Source organism: Octodon degus, unplaced genomic scaffold (assembly GCF_000260255.1).
Source record: "Octodon degus isolate 3935 unplaced genomic scaffold, OctDeg1.0 scaffold00015, whole genome shotgun sequence".
NCBI classification, from domain to species: domain Eukaryota; kingdom Metazoa; phylum Chordata; class Mammalia; order Rodentia; family Octodontidae; genus Octodon; species Octodon degus.
In genome coordinates, this window is record NW_004524591.1 from 12,068,795 (window position 1) to 12,089,620 (window position 20,826).

Genomic DNA, 20,826 nt, shown 5'->3' on the forward strand with positions numbered 1-20,826 from the left:
CACATGCCTGTAATCCTAGTGCTGGGGAGGCTGAGACAGAAGGATCACTACAAGTCTGGACTGCATAGTGAGACCCTATGCCAAATAAATGATTGATAAATAAATTTCACAGTGTATACAGCTAATAAAATGATGGGAATCAATGTCAATGATATAATGACTAATCCCATAAAAAGGATTATAGTTACAGGAACCAATACTATATTGGTAAAAAAAAAAAAAAAGTAGAATCTCCAAAATAAGCAAATACCTAACAATATACTCACAAGATTCTGACAAAGATACAGAAGTAATTTACTATGTGGAAAGATGATTTTCATGACAACTGTTGTTAGAGTAATTTCACAGGCCAAAATAAAACAAAACACCCTGTACCTAAGTCTCACACTTTGTATTAGAACTAATCGAAAATGGACCACATCCTTTTTTAATGCTTTCTGTTTTTGAGACAGGGCCTGGCTATGTAGTTCAGGCCATCCTTGAACTGTGTAGCCCACTCTGGCCCAGAGCTACTGGCGATTCTCCTGCCTCCACCTCCCGGGTGCTGGGATTACAGGCATGCACACCTGGTGAGACCACATATTTAAACATAAAATTATAAAGCTTTCAAGAGAAAAAGACACAAGAGAAAACTTCTGGCACTTTGTGCTAGCTGAAGTATTCTTCTTAGACTTAATCCAAAGGCATTCCATTAAAAATGTAATAAGGGGACTTTACTTAAAAAAAAAAAACTTTTTGCTTTCTGTAACACTGTTGAAAGAATGAAACATGAGTTAACGACTAGAAATTACGCAAAACACATATTGACAAAGGCCTGAGATCTAGGACATGCTTAAAAACTCTCAAAACTCCATAGTGAACAACCAAGCAATCTAATTAGAAACTGGGGAAAGACACAAAGAAACACTCCACTAAGGATGATATCAGTGACAAACAAGTACAGGAAAAGGTGTTCAACATCATTAGCTGTCAGGAACATGCAAATTAAATCTGCAAAGAGATCTCACTAGACACTTATCAGAACGGTTAAAATAAAAATATTTTAAATAGCGGTAATACCCAATTCTGACAAGGACACAGAGCACCTGGGCCACCTGTGCACTCTCAGTGAGAACGGAAGTGGTTCAGCTGTCCTGGAAAAGTATGGGAGTGCCTTAAAAAGAGTTGGTACGGCTCTTGCTCTTTGCCGCCGCCATGAAAGGTTGCCCACTGCCATGTGCCGCTCTGCCTTGCAGCCAGCTGAGTATGGACTGAAACCTCCAGTAACTGTGAGCTAAATAAACCTTTCCTTTCTTTAAAAAAAGAAAAAAAAAGTTGGTACAACCCAGGAATTATACACTTAGATATGTATCTCAGAGAAAGAAAGACTTGGGTTGACATAAAACCCTGTGCTATATACATGAATATTTGTAGCAGCTTCGCTTGTCTTAGCCAAACCCTGGAAACAATCCTGATGTTCTCCGGGTGAGTAAATGCATAAAAATACTAATGCACTGGGGAATACGATTCAGCAACAAGAAAAGAAAGTTACTGATATTCGCAACAACTACAACACACCTCTAGAAAGTCATGCAAGCAAGGGGAACCAAGTCATACGCATATATTCATATATATTTATATATTTTCAGTATGACATCTATATATTTTAAATATGACAAAATTATAGAAATGAACACCTTAGTGATTGTCAGGGGCTGCAGAATGAAGAAGTGTGGGCAGACAGGGCAGCTATAAGGATCCTGTGAAGATGGAAATGTGTGTTGGTTTTAATACCCTGGCTGTGGTACTAAACTGTATCTTTGCGAAATGTTATCACTGGCAAGCTTAGAAAAAGGGTATTTGAGGGGAGTGTGGTGGCGCATGCCTGTAATCCCAGCACAGGAGAGGCTGAGGCGGGAGGACTGCCAAGAGTTAAGGCCAGCCTGGACTACAGAGTGAGTTCAAAGTCAGCATGAACTACACAGCAAGTGAGACGCTGTCTCAAAGGGGTGGGAACTTGGCATCATTTTGTATTTCTTATTACAAGTGTGTATAAATCTAAAATTATCTTAAAATCCACATATTAATATAAATATACAGTAATAGCCTCTCAGTAATAGGAGAATTATTTGGAAATACTATGCACACATTAATGTATTACAAATTCTTTTTCACTGAGCATGCACTAACAAAATAATTCAAGATATTTTATTATTAAAAGGGACATATGCTATTGTATACAATTTTATGGAGTATCTGACTATATTATTAAAAATTTTAAAAGCTGCTTAATATTCCATCACATTGGTCACTGATCTATGAAAGGAAAATTTTCTATTTTGTTGTTGATTAAAAACACACTGCAAGAGTTTTTTGTTTTTGGTTTTTGTTTTTTTGAGTCAGGGTTATATTGTGTAGCTCAGGCTCATCTCAAACTAATGGTGCTCCTCCTGGCTCCCCCTCCTGTGTGCGGGGATCACAGGTGTGCGCCACCACAGCCTGCCAGCAAGAATGATCTTTCTTTGGACCAAAACGCTGTTATCTGTTTAACAAATAAACATTGTTTACAAGGTTTTTAAAAAAGAACGATCTTTCTACCTTAATCTTCGCATGCATCCCCAACTACGTCCTGTGACGAACCTCTTGAGATGCAGGTACTGGACCACTGTAGTAGGGACACTGGAACCGAACAGCTGCTCTCGAGTATGCCCCCATCACGGGTGTGTGCATGGGAGATCCCATTCCTCTGTCCTGGGGAAGCTGCCCCAGCTGGATTCATATCCCAAGCTCCACTGACCAATTACGCAGGAAAGCAGGCGTGCTAGCCTCCTCTGTGACAACAAGACTAATAAAGCCGCCTGCACCCCACGCTCTCCACAGCTGTGACATGCACGGGTCTTGCTTGCACATTCTCACATCCACGGCATCCTCAAAGCTCAGCTCTCAGCAAACACTGACAGGTGACCTCTTTCTGCCACATTCGCCTGCCCTGACCACTCTCGCCGCTGTGCTGTCCTACACACATGGGGGCAATGCCTCTGCCCCAAGGCTCAGCCCCTGTCAGAGGCCTTCCAGTCCCACGCTGCATAAACCCACCGCTACTTCCTCCAGCCTCCTAGGCACTGCCATCCCACTAATGCAGACTTTAAGCTTTGTCGTTTTACCATTATGAGAAACAAGCTTGGCTCTAACAGCTTCAAGTCTAAGCCCTCCCTCTTACAATTTTTGCATCAATGTTCTTTTTCCATGCTGGCTTCCACCCCTACAAATACCCGCAATCTGCCACGGTGTGCTGAGGAGCCCTAGTCACACTGCCCTCTCTGGTCGACACCAGATCACCGTCCCTTCAGTCGGCCTCTGCCTCTCCTCCTTTATAACATCCAGTCTCAGGGTCCTCCAAGTCAGTCAAACCAACAAGGAAAGTAACGCGAATTCAATAACTACATGTATTTGATTCAAAAGTAATGCAGATGTACACAAAATCTTGCAGTTCCTGAATGGATAAATAAATACACAGAATGTATGGCTTGTGTTAAGACATTGCTATTCCATATTTCTTTAAGTTTTGTCACTACTTTGACTTGAGCTCTGTCTGTCTGTCTTTCTTTCTTTTTCTTTCTTTCATGTATTTGGTTATTTACAGGGTCTCTTCATGAAGTTCAGACTCAGAGTGATCCTCCTGTTTTCAGTTTCCCCAGCCCTGGGATTACATGTGTGCACCACCACACCTGGACTCTGTGGCCCGCTCAGCCTGCCCTGGGGGCAGGGCTGGCATGGCTTGTGATACCAGGGATCGAACCATGGTGCCTGAACTTGCCTAAGCTTACTTAAGCAGGTGCTTATTCCGCTGAGCTATCTCAGTGGATCTAGTCATCCTGCCTAAAAAGCCTTATTCCAATTTAACACTATCCAAGGACTTCCTTTCTGACTTTCACTCTGTTCAGTGTGGTCCTCCACTCTCTGAGCAGGGAGGAACAGCACAAGATGCCTTTTTCTGACATTTCTTCTGTCTAAACAAACATTTTTCTACTTCAGTGAGTTGCCATTTCATATTGGATTTCAGCAGAGAATGTTTTTTCTCCTTCAAAATATATTAGAAAGCCTTATTTTTGTTTCTACCTATTACTTCTGTAGATTATATCTTACAGGTATGAGGAGTCTGATCCATGTAATCAGTCAGATGAAAAATGCTTGCTTTGAAATGTCATTAAGCAAATTACTTGTAGCAAAAAACACACTGAAGTAAAGAAAAAATATGTATAGCCTTACAAAAATACCACCACTATAATATTTGTTTTTCTGTCATTAGATATATAACACAGTGTGACTTGACAGATCATTTTCAAGGCTGCAGTGAACTACAAATATATAATATATATTTAATTTTTCTTTGAAATCTTAAATAAATTAGAGCAAAGCAGTGAAATTTTACTTTAAAACCTATAACATCCTATGTTACGTTGGTGGTAGGATAATGGCTTTTAAGAACAGTGACACTTGTCTAATTCCACACCAAAGCATCCCGAGATACTCAACCGCATGCTTCCAGGCAGTACGGGAAATACTCCCCGGAGAATTATAATCTTCCTCCCATCCCATAAGAGACTACTTACCAGACTTCCTTGCTTTCAAAGCAATAACAGCTGCTAGCTCTCTCTGCACCTAATAAAATATTAGAGGAAAAATCAAATTAGAAGAAGAAAAATGTAGCCACCAAAGCAGTACTTTGTTTTTAAATATGCAACCCAATTAGAGACCGCTGCAATGAAACATAAGTTCACTGGCATCTCTGCTTTGTTTTGTGATACAAAAGCTTCTGCATAGGAATTTTCAGGCCAAAAATTCAGAAGAATCATATTGACTTAGCTTTTAAAAGTTAGCTGGCAGAATGTGTATATTGCAAAACACTGGTATATGTGCAGGAAGAGTACTTCCAAACATAACTAGGCAATATTCAGAAATCATGAAAATACTAATTAAATTATTATAATATACATGGTACCCTAACGAAGACACTAGATAGTATTTGTACTATCTAGTACTATCCGTACTAGCTCATATAGAAATTCTAGAAACTTGAGATAGGGGCTTCTGGTTTCAGTGACTCTGTTTAAACTCAATGAATATTTGTCATGTCTACAAAAATCATTTGGGATAATAAGCCACCTAAAAACAAATGCACCAGCTTCTGGGGCAGGGGAAAGGTGAACTGCTAGGGCTGAGATGAGAACATCCCCTGGGGCCTCCAGTGCTGCGGTGCTCTGTGTGGGCTTTGGGGAGATGCAGCTTTGTGCTCTGAGGAGGTGGGTTCTGGCTGGAAGAAGCAGCCCTGGGGGTGACCTGGAGGTGCATTTGCTTCCCAGCTCCTCCCTTCCTGTTTCCTGACCGCAGAGATACAAACAGCTCTTCTGCTCTGCTGCTCTGCTATGCTGTTCTGCCTTGGCGCCAGCTCCTGGCGAAGCAAACTGTAAGCTAAATCCACCTCCCCTCCTGTGAGTCGTGGGTGTCAGACGCATGGTCTCCGTGAAAAGAGAGTGACTAAGGCAGGAACAGGCAAGATGACCTTTGAAATCCTAAGTATCTTAGATCCTATTTATCTCCCAAAATTTTTAGCACTTCCATGCCCTCTTGTGCTCCTCACTGTGAATACTTAAAATCTTTCCTTAAAAGCATTCTCAAAGAGGAACAGTAGAGACAAAAATTTAAAACACAGTCGCCTGTACAGGTAACACTAAGGTAATCTTTGGGAAATCTATACTTGGTAGCAAATAAAAATTCCTTAATGACCAAGCTCTTTCCTTTTCTTTGTTACTGTATTTTTTAGTTGAACTGTTTTAAGGAGAGGTTTATTTATTTATTTATTTATTTTTGGTGCTGAGGACCAAACCTAGGACTTCCAGCTTGCTAAGCAAGCATTCTACTGCTGATCCAAGCCCCAGCCCCACAAGCTCTTTCCTTTTGGGTTTCTGCTGAGAAGCATTTGTGTGTGTGTGTGTGTGTGTGTGTGTGTGTGTGTGTGCATACACACACGCCTGTGGATATATTTGGGTGTTTGGAGGTGGTAGCATTGGAGATTGGGATCAGTTGAATATATTACAGTAATGACACTTCGAAGAGAGAACATGAGAGTTCAAGGTTAAGTTGCAGATTTGCTATTCAAATTAATTTAATTTATATTCATTTACTGGAAGGCAAGAGCAGCAATGCGCTAGACCCCTGGAGACTCCACTCAGGAGCTTTCCCAGTGGCCAGCACTGGCATCATACCCCGAGGAAGGCAGCTTGCCCGAAGCTGTTGTCATCGCCTTGCTTTCCCTGTACGCTGGTGCGAATGCCAATCAAGAGCATACGCCTTTGATTTAGTTGATTCTTTGATGCCCAAAGACTCTCTCAGGACAATCAAAACAATAGTGAGAAGGCAATCATTCTCGCCAACCTTGAGTCTGGCTCTAAAAATGCTCATGGCTAGAAGATTTATCTTTAAAGAAGTAGAGGGGAAAAAGGGACTAGGGGGCCTGAAAGCGAGGAAGGATTATGCAAAATCTTGAGGAACATGTGCAAGTACACAAATAAAAAAAGCCCCCGGGCCTCCATGCTGGCCCCACCCCTGGGGCATGCTGAGACAGCAATTGAGACTGGGCAAGGAGGTGCACACCTGTAATGCCAGCTCTTGAGAGGCTGTAAACAGGTGGATCACTACAAGTCTGATCTAGTAGTGAGATCCTGAACACCCTGTAAATCCTTCCCTAAAATGCAAAAAACAAATAAATAAAAATAAAAAAACAACAAAATTAAAATATCAATCCTTGCATTTTGAGCTGCTTGTAGGTTTACTGTGACATCACCATCTATTCTGGAGTTTTTCCTCCTTCACAGTATCCTAATTGGTTGGAATGCAGAGATGAAGACTCTGAAGACTCTCTGGGATCCTGCCATGGGCTTCTCATTCTCTGACCTCCCAGGGAGGACCCCACTGACAACAGAGAGGCATGAGGTGTCTCGGTTACATGCTCATGGAGAACCAAAAGCTTTCTTCCCCCTCCTGTTCTAGTCTTCTAGAAATGTGTTTCTTTCACAGGATCTCAGTGAAGAGAGGGTCAAAACACAGAGTTCAGAGAAAGGAAGGTACATTCTTAACTCTATCTACCACTATACCTTTTCAACAGTTTGGTGTGGAAAGAGAAGAGGAATGAGATGAGGAAGAAAACAACAGTCTTTCAAGGTACTACCAAAGGGACAGCTCTGCAGTGAGAGAGAAGAACAATTCCATGTTCAGTTTTGAAAGAACCTAAGCTTTTTTTTTTTTTCACGTAAAATTAACGACATACTGCATCTTCCTAGCCTCCACAGCGGGAGTGTATGTTTTATGGCAGGTGAAATGTAGTCATAGCTGTGACAGTTGATTGATTGAGAAATTCAGCTAAGAGAAGATTAACTGAACAGCTCAGCAATTCTACACCCTAGGTTGCAGAAGGCCCACCCTAGGGCAGTTTGTCACCTGGACAAAGGGGAAATGAGCAAGAACAGAGGTGCTCCAGCTTCTTCGGAGGGACCTCAGTTCTTGCCTTCACCACAGATATCATCTCAGTCTTCCACCGCAGACTCATCGGCCTCCTGATACGGATTCTCAGGGACACTGCAGAGAGTTCCAGACCTTGGCCCAAACCCTTGGGTGTCCAGGGTGCAGACCCCTATGCTTTTTCTTCCTCATCTGACTCTGTGGGTGGCCACTGTACACCAGTCTTATAAATTCCTATACATTTGCATATCTTGTGTTAGAGGCTGTTTCTCTAATAAAACACTGAATGACACACATCACTGTCATATTTCTTCTCCAGGATGGAAAAGATTTTTAACAAAAAAACCCAAGAGGACCTGGGGCTGGTGCTTAGTGTAGAGCCCTCACTAGTATGGATGAAGCCCTGGGTTGATTCCCAGCAGCGTACAAGCAACAACAGCAACAAAGATGAACTGTTCTCCCCACAAAGCACAAATGGGAAAACACCACCAGGGCGCACACCCCCTATACATGTACATAGCATCTTCCCAGATCTTTAACACACTAGCAGCCACGTAATCACTTCTGGTTATATGGCTGAGACCTTCCAGCTGGAAGCACCACTGAGTCAAGGCCCTCCTCTTCCTCACATATCTCATAGCACCTGTCCAGTGACCCATAGGTAGAGACACAGATAATACCTAAGAGAATATAGAAAGGACCTAAGGGAATGAAATGGCTCAAAGTGAAGAGGACAAGGAACTTTCCAAGAGATGACAATCCCTTGCCCCAAGCTACTCCCATCAGAAATCTTTAAGACATGTTAGAAGGACTCAAAGTCCCCTTATCAGAAGTTGTGAGGTTTATATTAAAAAAAAAAAAAAAAAAAAAAAACACTTCAGCTACTGCCTAAACAGAGGCTAGAAGTTCCTGCCTGCTCTAAGGGACCTGCTGGCATTAGAGAAGCAATGCTGCCCTCCGACACTGCCAAGCCTCCCTGCAGAGGACCAGGAGCAGGCTGAGTTCTTTTTTTTTCCTATTTTTTGCGGTATCAGGGATCAAACTCAGGACCCTCCACCAGCCAGCTAGGCACTTGTACCACTGAGCTATTTGCCTGGTCCAGAACTGGCTGAGCTCTGAACTCTACTCTTTAAGAAACCCTGAGCAAGAACCTCAGAGCTCAACACTCCCAGACTGCTGGAGAGCTACCCCGGAGTCTTGTAGGACACTGATCATTTTCTTCTACACCTACTTCAACTGTCAGTTAAACTTAGCGTCTCTCACGGTGCCTACAACAAGACCCTCTTCTCAGAGGAGGCTGGCCAAGTGCGTATGAATGCCACGGATCACATTCTGACATGGGATACTATTTTTATGTAACGTGGAAGCTGAATCACTGCCTCTGTAGTCAGAAGAAATTTAAATTATTACCTTGGCCTTTCCTTCCATAATCTTCTCCTACTATGATCCATAACTCTTTTCTTTATGTATTTAGTACAGGGTCTCACTATACAGCTTGGACTCGTAGTGATCCACCTGTTTTCAACCTCCTCAGTGCTGGGAATACAGGCATGTGTCACCATGCCCAGACTCATTTGACCTCTCAGTGAGCCGTGGGGGCAGGGCCAGGGCATCATGTGGGACCAGGACCAGGGATCAAATTCTAGTCCCTGTGCTTGCCAAGCAGACACTTAATCTGCTGAGCTATCTTCCCGGCCCACTGTAACTCTTTTCTTAGCCCCATGGAGCTAACGGCATTTCAGTATTCAACATTTTGTACATTTCACAAAGTTGTCCTTTCTACATCATATGCTCATTGAAATCTAGAGCAGCTACTTATTAATATTAATATTACTACATATTAATATTTTTGTGATGAAATACATGACTACTCACACCAAATGGGACAAAGGAAGACTAGATAAAGCCTCTGGTACTGACACCAAATACACTCAATTTTGGTTAATTTTTCTACCAAGCAAGTTATGAAAACCTTGTTTTTTAGAGCTTTTGTATTTCAGAATTGTGAACCGGAATCATAAACCTCTGCTGAGAGGCATGGCAACATATGCCTGAAGTCTCAGCACTCTAGAGGTTGAGGCAGGAGCATCACCATGTGTGTCAACCCAGCCTGGGAGTACAAGATCAACCTGATTACAGAGTGAGAGCCTGCCTCAAAAACAAAAACAAAAAACAAACCCTTGGGTAAGTTTATATTGACATTTTCTCTCCTTTATTTTTTTCATGTCCAATAGCTATTTAGAGAATTATGGTTGTCTATCAAGGGAAGTTTTCTTTAAACAGCTTCAATTTTCACCTACTTCAGTAGTTCATACCTGCCTGCGCATTAGAATCACTTGTGGGGGTGGGGGGGCACTTGAAAAAACACTGATCCACCAGCCCTGATGAAATCAGCAAGCCCTCTGGGGCAAGGGCAGGAGTCTGCTCTTCCCTGGCCTCCCACGGCCTCCAGGCAGCAGCCAAGGTTGGGATAAGCCATGCTCGTTTCTCTGAGGCTCCACATTTCAATCTTATGCTCTCACCTTGTCTGAAGATCAATCTTTACTTTTTATTTTGTTCTCCTCTAATTTAATTCATTTGTAAAGGAACACGGCCTTTGCTGTGTCTTAGAGATAAAATCATGCCATAATCCAATCAAATGATTAGATTTACTTACTGTATCAGCAGGTTGACAGACTCAAGTACGTGGAAAATTACAAGGAAGCTTCATACAAGCCTTCAATTTTAATTTAAATATAGTTTACTCAACATAGAAAAAATCTGTATGATTCAAACCACATGCATCTATGGGCTTCCTTGCCTCTGTGAAAGGACTAATAAGATGTAACCCCAGCTTTTCCCTCTCCTGATCACCAGTCAGAAGCTAGAGTCAGAAACATGCTGAAATGTTTTGGCTTTCTGTCTTAATAGTGTTGATCACCAAAACACCCTGAAATTCAGCAAGAATCACTGCCAGTATTATTCCAGCATTCTGTCCTCTTTATTTCCCAGCCACTTTAATGATGTCTTCAGCTTGCAAACCCAAATGCTCACAAAGCCATTTTGCATCAAAAGCTAAGACTCAGGAGGCAACGGGAACTGTCAAATGAACACTCTAAATGCCAGCAGCCTCTAGTGGGACAGATTCACTGAGAGGACATGAGCAGGCTGCCTGGTCCAGGAGGCCCTTAAATAAAGCAGGGAACCAGACAGAAAGTCAGAGAAGGTCATTCTGAGAGGACAGGGTAAGCCCTGCAAAGGTCAGAGCTAACCACATTGTTGTCCTCACACACTAATTTTAAGTAAAAATAAATAATTTATGAATCTCTTAAGAGCTTTCAGTAAATCTAGACACATTTAAATTTTGATACCATGATAGAAATATTTTGCAAACACAGAGCTCATTTTCTCAGTATCTTGAATGTAAGAAGAAAAATAATCTGCTGCTCTTCCATGCTTTGTATCCAAACATACTAAAATTTTAAACCACTATAAGACCTTAAGCTACCTTGGATTTTAAGAATTCTAGAAAGAAAATTAATACATGTCTAATAAGTGTCCTTTGATGTGAGGAGTGGCTGAAGGAAGAGATGGATCACACACACGCAGGGCTGGAGCAAGGCCAGTCCTGACAACAGAGAGGGCCGAGGCAAGCCCTGTGAACAAGCTGCTGCGGCTCCAGAAAACCTAAGCAAACAGGTTCCTAGGCAGAGGGGTGTCACGGGACTCCAACTTGACCAGTATATAAGTAAATGTGCTAGGACTGGGGAGATAGCCTGGCAGCCTAAGTGCCTGCCTGGCAAGTGCAAGGTCGGAGTTCGATCTTCGGTACCGCATGCCATGCTGACCCTGGGACCGGACATGGTGGCATATGCCTATAATCCCAGCTCTGGGAAGGCTGGGACAGGAGGATCACTACAAGTCCAAACTGTGTAGTGAGACCCTGTATCAACAAAAATGAATGAGTGAGTGAACGCGTGAGCTGCAGTTGTTGAGCAGTCCTTTTTCTCCCATCAGGAGAAGAGGCTCCACCTGGCCTCAGCTTTCTACATTCTGGCTCTTGTCTTTATTTCTTCATCCTCTACTGTCCTTCACCCTGAGAATTTCAAGAGTTGCTCTGGATGCAGCACTTTTATATGAGACACAAGCAGAGCAACAACAGCGACCAGACTTTCTCCTATAAAGAAGTAGGTCTCAGTTGGCTAATAATTTTCTTTGTTTTCCAGACCTCTGCCTTCCACTGAGCCAGTTCATTATTTTATTCTAAAGAGACAACACTGCCACAATTCTGACTGGTGGGTAAGCTTATGATTACCTTTTAATGCCAACAAATAATTAGAAAACAAAGCGATACTTCTCTTACACTTTCCTTCACCTAATAGTTTATTAAATCACTGTTTTCCCAATATTTGTTGTCACATCAAAGAAGTGTTTGTTAAAGATGTTGGGATGATAAAATACACTGATGCTTACTCATCTGTTTCAAGGCAATTAGGGATATATAACCATCTTTTACCTAGACTATTTTGTTAAATGTGGACAGACATGGTTACTAACTTTATTATCACTAAGAAAGGTCATTCTTAGACTTAGCTGTTCTTCAGAGACTAATTTATACACAGGTGTGGCCTTAAACCAACAAAAGGAACTGGAGCTAAGTCCTACCCTGGGGTTTCAAAGAGTCTGTTATTTAAGTCTCATCCATATATTACCTCAGTTGACAGAGGCTCACATTAAAAAAGACAATAATAATCAACCACAAGCACAGAACGACTTCACAATGGTGATAGGATTACTGAGAAAGGATAACAATACTTTTAGGAATATTACTAGAGGAATGATATTCTGATTACAAAACAATAATGGAGTCCAACAGTTAACTTATTTGTTTTGTGTGCACTCTGCTGCGGCTCAAGAGGCACACGGAATATCTATGAAGACAAGGAGAGACTCACTTCCTGGGAGCTAAACTTGATGAACAAAGAGATCTTTGTACCTTGTTCTCCTTACACAATTCGATACTATTGACCCTTTCTTTCTTTTTAACAGTGAGATTTCATGACATTATATGCTCCAGGCTTTTATTTTACTTCTCTGGCTGCTATTTCTTTTTTCCCAAGGCTCCTCTTTTCTTCCATCTATTTTCATGATATGGTGTTCCTTGGTGAGCTATCCTCAGTCCTCAGTACTGGGGATTGAACCCAGGATCTTTGCACTGAGCTGCATCTCCAGTGTTTTTTTATTTTGATACAGTGGCTTGGTAAGTTGTTAAGTTGTCCAGGCTGGTTTTAAACTTCAAGTCCTCTTGTATCAGCCTCCAGAGTGCTGGGAATCCAGGTGTGCAGCACCCCCGACTTGCTCAGCACTCCTAACTTGCTTTTTCCTTTCTCTCCACTATGTCTGCATATCTAGATTTCCTGGGCAGTTGAGCCCTGTAGCCAGCTGCCTTCTGGAACTGAAAATCTATTTGTTCAAACTCAACACTTTCAAAAGCAAAGTCACTTTCACCTCCACCTTAAAATTCTGCTCCATACTTTATATACCTGATCAGTGAATGGCATCACCATGCACTCATGGTTTCAGGACGGGAAGTAAGGTATCTCTGATTTAGCTCAAACAACCACCTTCTCCCACTCAATCACCACCTCAAATTTACCTCCCTTCATCCCACATCATTCTTTTTTCTCAAAAATCTATTTATGTATGTATGTATGTATTTATTTATTTGGTACAGGGTCTTGCTATGCAGCTTCCACTCATAGTGATCCTCCTATCTCAGTGATGGGACTACAGGTATATACCACCATGCCTGGTTTTAATGGCCGGCACAGTGTGCCCAGGGTTCTGGGGCTGGCACAGCATGCAGTGCCGGGGATCAAACCCAGGTCCTTGCATTTGTCAAGCAGGTACTTAGACTACTGAGCTATTTCCCCAGTTCCCTCACATCATTCTTTACTAGCCTATCAATCCTAAATTCTAAATTTTACAATATCACATCTCTACCAGAAAACTCTTCAAAGATTTCTCCATGACACAAAGTCCAGTATTTAGTATATCTAGTACTAGTCTTTAAATCCAACAAATAAATAATAATTCATGCATTAGCCTTAGTAAAATATAATACTGGCAATTTTCTGAGTGGATTACTCCTCAAATTATTCTACCTGCAATGCCTCTCTGCCTCCCAAACATGTGTGGTTATTACTTGTTCTCCAGGTCCCCTCTTAGTTGCCATGTTCTCCTCAGTGTCACCTCCCTCCCCTAATTGACTGAAGTCCCAGAGAAGCCATCCTCTGGAGAAATCTCCTCTTTCACTGGGATCTCCTTTGTTGGCCTTTCGACGGACCCTATGTTCACCACCCTCCCTTTGGCTCTGGCATCAGTATGAGTCCAAATTTTTATGATAAAAAACACAACTGCCTTTAGTTGCCTTACAGAAGTCTTAGAGAGAACATGATCATCAACTGCAGATATTTGAAGGGGGGGCTGACATTCTGATCAATGAGTAAGAGTTGTAAAAAGGCATAGTGCAGATCGAGCAGTAGCACAGTGGATGAGGTTCAAGAGGTGAAATTTATGTGGGAAAGTGAGTATCAGAAGTGTCCAGGCCAAGGAATGGCTCCGTACATTTGGTTTCTGAATATTTACTTCCCTGATTACCCCACTGCCACCACAAAGGGGGGTGTTCATGTCACAAAAGGAGAAATAGTGACATCTGTCAGCCTACAGATGAAGAACCAGATGTTTTATGGATTCTAAGCCAACTGACAGATACAGGCAATGTCAACTTCAACAAACAAATGAAAAATACCTGTTGGAAGTCTTCTCTTACTGTGAAAAATATATGAACGTTATACAAAGTTCGAGAAAGAACTTTGAACACACAGAACAGGAGAAGTTACAGAAGATTGAAAACAATAAAAAAGTGCAAGTTTATAATTTGAACATCTTATCAAAAGAACAGATATATCTACTCCTTTGGTTTTTTGTTTTGTTTTGTTTTTTTGTTTTTTTCTTTTTGTATTTTAGGGAACTGTCTACAGGATGCTGAGAGTCTCACTACTAGATCGGACTCAGTGATCCGCCTGTTTACACCCTCCCAAAAGCTGGAATTACAGGCGCGTGCCACGTCCAGTCTTAACTGCCATCTCAGTGTGCCCTGGGGGTGGGGACAGCACAGCAGTCCTTTGATTTTTCAAAGCTGTTGTGATCTTTGAAATGATTTCTTTTTGTGATTTCACCAAAGCCCTACTGGTAGCCAACATGAATTTCCTAATAAATAATAATTTTCTATACTTAGAATATTTTGAGACAAGATTCAAGTTTGCTATGCAGTTCAGGCTGGCCTTGAACTCACTATGTAGCCCACGTTGGCCTTGAACTCAAAGCCATCCTCTCGCCCTTGCTTCCCAAGTGCTGGGATTATAGGTATGTGCTAACACACCTGGCTTATAAGATGCATTTTAAGGAAACAAGTATACTTAGACATTAATTGTTTACATCATTAAATATCTAAGTTTGATGTCTGTTACTTTTTCCTATTTTCCAATTTCGTTTTTCTATTTTACTTTTTCTTATTTATGGCTTTCAATTTTCTGTAGCTTCTCCTGTTCTGTGTGTGTTCAAATTCTTTCCCAAACTTTGTATGAAGTTCATATCTTTTTCATAGAAAGAGATGACTTCCAACAGGTATTTTTCATTTGGAAAATTAGTAATGGAAATTCTGTTCTTCACTTGAAGGCTTTTTAAAAGACGCACATTAAAGACTTCATACTGTCATCTCAAAACCATGAAACTTGACCTTGTAAGAAAGTTTGATAGCTAACACAACTGTTTGATAATCCAGGAGAATTTGCATGTAGCATGAAATAAGAGTGGAAATACGTGTTACTTTTGAAATGTTTCAGTGACCACAAGAATTTCTTGTGAATTCAGATCTTTCAAAATTTTAGAGTGGATTTTAGCATTGTTCTTGATGATTTCTTCGGGTTCCACCTGTACTAGTGTTATGGCACTGCCTTCTGCCTCCCAGTGTGTTTCTTTATTCACTCGCTTTTCTGAGAAAGGAAAATGAGGTGAAATGGAATGTGCATCTACAAGACTCTGATCAAACATTAATGTTGCTGTTGGAGCTTCTCTCAGCACTGATGAGATAAAAAGAAATAATGTGAACATTACTGTTAGAGAGTGACTTTTTCATCATTGTTAGATTATACAAAAGGTAAAGTCAAAAGTTAGAGAGGGACCGTCTAGTAAAGGATTTTGTAATCCATTGTGGTGGTGGGGAAGGAGCCATTGGGGAAAATGGGAGTGGATGTATAATGCTGTTTTCTAAAATAAAGGTTTTATGTCACAGGTCCTTTTCATTTATGACTTAGTCTAAATCCTAGTTTTAATGCTGGGGGCTACCTTAACAGCAAAGTGCAGTTCATTTTTAAATGGTGCAAAAAAAAAAAAAAATGCGCCTAGAAAGTCCGCGATGGCAAGTAAGTGCTGGGGGATTCTTAGCTATCGTTGGCATCACTGTGACATGATTTGTATCACTGAGCGAAACCATAATAGGCAACCCTATTATGGTTTAGGACTGAAATGTCTTCCAAAAACCCTGTGTACTCCCATGTGGGGTTCTGGGGAGGTGATTAAATCATGGAGCCCTATCGTCATCCACAGAGTAATGCACCGAGGACTTGACAGCTGAACGTGTTGGCAGTGCAGAGCACTGGCCAAAGACAAACCACTGAGGCAGGGTCTACAGGGCATATTCTCATCCCTGGCTCCTCCTCTGGCTCTCGGCTTCTGGATGCCATGTGGGGAGCAGCTTTCTTCTGCTCAGCCCTTCCACCATGTCACTGCAGCCCGGGAGCCAGACAACCATGAACTGAACACTTCAAAGCCATGAACCAAAGTCAAGTCCTGTACATGGCAGGTGTACAGTATTCAGTTTCAGTGACAGGAAAGTAACTAATTAACATCCAGTCCTCACTTCAATATTTGAAATGCCAAGCTCTTTCTTCCCACCTAAATTGTAACTCTGACGATCAGCACTGCTTTCATTCAGCATGTTTCACCTACCAAGCCCATTTTGAAGGCAATGAACATAGAAGGGGCTGAAGTGGTCCACTAAAGAGTCATGAGCAAGGCTGGGGATGTGGCTTTGTGGTGAAGCACTTGTTTAGCATGCACAAGGCCAAAGCACTGTGCACATGCACGCACACATGCATACACACACACACACACACACACACACACACACCCCAATGCCAACAGCAGGAATCAATAGTGCTTCAAGGGCTTATATTTCCAGACTTCAAAAACAAACTTAGATATTCACAGAACTCTGGAAGCTTTCATAAATGTATGAAGACAGACTCTAGTTGTAGAAATTCACTTTGAAACATGAGGTATGCACTGACATAACTAGCTCTGGCCCAGCAGTGTCTGACATTCAAGGGAGAACTGCTGTATTATGAATCAAGGGATTATGGGCATGCATTCAACAAGAAGTGTATATAATTTATATATCTCTGCCATAGCACATTAGCACCCATGTTAATTATGAGCTGATTAAAATAATAGCCACTAGTTGTCTCATTTTGCTATGGGTCAGATGTCCAGGTACAATGTGGCCAACTGGGTCTTCTGCTCAGCACCTTAGGAAGCCAAACTCAAGGGAGCAATGGGGCTGAATTCCTTACTGGGGACTCCAAGGGAGAAGCTGCTTCTGGCTCATTCAGGATGTCAGCAGACTCCTGTTCCTGCACGGGAGCTTCTGTTTCTGCAAGGTTCCTGTAGCTCCTCAAGGCCTCTTTCTGATTCTTATACACGAGTGCCCATCTTTCATGCCAGCAATGACCTGGGTCCTTCTCGGGCTTGGAATTTCTCTCCTGCTCTGTGCCATTTCTCGGACTCTTACAAGGGCGAGTTTTGTGCACCTAAAGGCTTGTGATTAGACTGGTTCCCCACAGACAATCCATGCCTGTAACCTTCTTTATATCTTATAAGTGTCTTTTGCCATGTCATATAATGCTTACAGATGGCAAAAAGGGTATCTTTGCTGGATCGCTGTACTCAGCACAGAGTAACACAGATCCTTCTCATCCTGGAAAATTACCTCTCTATAAACTCCCACCCTTTATGAAGACTCATACTGATTCTCCTGTTTTCAGCCTCCCCAGTGCTGGGATTAAAGACATGTGCCACCACGCCATCTTGGTGTCCGGCTCAGCATGCCCGGGGACAGGGCCAGGATGGCCAGTAGTGCTGGGGATCAAACCCTGGTCCCTGCACTTATCTAAGCAGGTATTTAGTCTGCTGAGCTTTCTTGCTGGCCCTTTATGCCCCTTTTAGGGTCTTACTGTAACTTGCTAGTACAGTGTAGCTCTGGAATATGATTTGCCTGCTATAAAATCTTTAACAGCTCACACCAAATTCTCTTTTCTCCTACAACTTTCACCTATTCTACTTAAAGCTCAAGCCAGTACCACCAAGTTAATCTTAAATTAATCTATTCACTTGACCCCTCACCCCATTTGCACCCCTTGAGGTGTCTCCAATCCTTTATAAAACTACCTAAAATGTTTCAGGAAGTAATAAGTATTGAAGGTTAATAACAGGTTATTTCTGGATAGATTCACTTCAAGCATATTTTTTATTTTGCAATGAAAACACTGTGACATCTTTATGTTCAAGTTGAATGATCCAAATGCCAGATAAAGGAAAAGAAAATTGCAACGTGTGCTCTACAGTACTGAAAACTGTCAGATTTACCATTGTTATGGAATCCCATATATAGGAAAGAATTCATGCTGTTTCTACCCAGAACGCACATAAAAATGCCATTATTTCTTAATTTGCACAATATGAGATAACAGAAACTAATTCAAAATTCATGTCATTCATCATCATCAAAGACGTAATTTTTCCCGTGTTGTACGTGTCCCAGTCCGTCTCCATATATGCATGCACTATACAATGCTATAAGGCTGACTTACCTATGGAAAATTCCATTCATGCGGAGCAACCATCAGAAGTGCTCCTTTAAACAAATGCAGAGAGCAGCAGCCCCACACGGAATGTCTGCAATCATCCTGGTATAGCTCCTTCACAGGACTGCACTGCAACACTTCACAAACCTGGGACTGTCCATACCTGTATGTCTCTGTTCAATTTGTGCTTTTCAAATCGGACAGCCTTCTCCACCTTGGGAATACGTGCCCAAATATATAATACATATGCACACCCCCCCATAGTCCTCTTCTTCTGTTCGCGAGAAATTCACTGAAACATTTCACCTGTGAATGGGCTCTGCTCATCCTCATCCACCTCAATCCTTTTTTTTTTTTTTTTTGGTGTTAGGGATTGAATCCAGAGCCTCACCCATGCTGAGCACTTGCTGCACCACTGAGAGATACCCCCAGCCCCCGAGCAGGCCCTTTCAGTAGGCAAAACAGTGTGTATTATACTGTTCATCAAAACAAAATCCTCAGAGCCAGGATGTGGTCAGATTACCACATAGTCTGGGGAGACTCAGAGAATTTCTTTAGAATCATAGATGATTACTAAGTGATTTTTTAAAAGTGGGTACCTGTGTATTTTATGCTATTTGTGGATCTACTTCCAAAAGGAGGAAGACAATCCTGATGGGAACGGGACACAGAATTAAAACCCTCTTAACTAACAAGGGATAGGAGGACCCCGCTGAGCAATCTGTTCAAGGACTGACAGCCAGCGGTGCAGGAAGTGTTATGGTGAGACTCCACCTAAGGAAAACCCAAAGAGCCTTAACCTGCTGTCCAAATGAGCTGGAGACCTACTGCCCACTGTCCACAGCCCTTCAAACACCTGCCAGGTGAGGGCAGCACTGAGGCACAAGGAGGGAAGCTAGTAATGAGCCCTGCCGCTCCTTCACACAGCAGAAATACGACACTAGCAACATACTACAGTTCCACAGATGCTTTTTAAATACTTCTGGAAACCAGATCTGACTTCTGTCAGAATAATCTACCTGGTTCTTACCCATATCACACAGTGGCCACTAAACCATGGAAGGAATGCAGCCAGGCTAAAAGTTCCAAGTAAGAATTTCATGTTCCCCATAGGTAAGAACATAAGGTAACAAGATGCCCATGGTCCCAAGGCAGCCAGACAGAGGTTAGTCATCTCCAGGGAAGTGTCTTCCTTTTATTCTCTGAACAGACAAGCCTGCTCAGGTCTACGACAGGCTGAAGGAAGATTAACTACACTCCACTTCGCCACTCCCCATAAAGAAGGGGCAGGTAGCCAAGAAAGGGGATAAGTAGATTCAATTTCAAAATCATTTCTAAATGTGTTTTTTAAAAGTATCATTTGATTGTGCTCATCGTGTATTCTTACACGCTGCTTACCTAAGACTCCTCCCAGACCTTGCTAGCTTGGCAGATGGTCTCTTAATCATGTCTCTAATATTGTTTTCAAAGATTCATTAAAATCCAATCTCCCATTATTCCTGCATTTGGAACCAGTACCAACTTGAAAGTTCCCAATTTTAAAAGCTGCTACTACTTTCTTTAGATACTACTGCTCCAAAAGGAACTACTCCAGAGTTTCAAATCCAAACTGAAGTCAGCAAGAACTAACTAAAGGAATATGGACACTTTATCTCCTTCCTGCTCCAAAAAAGGATGCAAGCAGAGTCCTAGAAAAGAGCGGCCTTAAAGAAATTTTAGGTGAGAAATGAGACACAGCAAAGGAAGAAGGAGCTTTGCATTCATGAAAGAAAAACAGGAAAGAACCAAGAAGACAGAGGAATGAGAAACTGGCAAGTGTGGGTCTTTGAATTCCACAGATTCGGGCTTTTACAGACTGGACAGAGGTTCTAATGGAGGCCTGTGTCCTGGCAGCCCTGTAACAAGTATTGTTCATGAGAATTCTAAAGAAAACAGAGACACAGATCTTCTGCTCATGGAGAAGGGACCAAGGGCTGGAGGGAGGGGAAAGCGAGGGATGAAAAACAGACATAAAAAGAACAAGATGTGGGCTGGTGAGATGGCTCAGTGGTCTGGAGCACCTGCTTGGAGCAGGCTTAGCAAGGCAAGGGGACCGCGGTTCAATCCCCCAGCACCCCATGCCAGCCAGCCCCGCCCCCTGGTGGGCTGAGCTGGCCACACACACACACACACACACACACATAAATAAATAAATAAATTTAAAAATAAAATTTAAAAAAAAAAGAACAAGATGTGTTATGTACAACACCCTGAATGAATATAATCATTATACACAGCAAACATGTACATATAAAATAAAACTTAAGAAAGAAGGTATGGGAGAAAAATCAAGGTAAGTTAAATTCCAGGCCTTAGTTAACGAGAA

The 20,826-nt window shown here is 42.0% G+C and overlaps 1 protein-coding gene across 1 annotated transcript in view; it reads right to left on the bottom strand.

The window, feature by feature from the left end:
• Rapgef5 (Rap guanine nucleotide exchange factor 5) overlaps nucleotides 1–20,826 on the bottom strand; it is a 234,306-nt gene that overhangs the window by 150,106 nt on the left and 63,374 nt on the right. Inside the window, exon 7 of the mRNA XM_004626459.2 lies at nucleotides 4,593–4,641. Within this exon, the coding sequence (XP_004626516.2) occupies nucleotides 4,593–4,641 (49 nt within the window). The remainder of the gene's footprint in view (nucleotides 1–4,592; nucleotides 4,642–20,826) is intronic.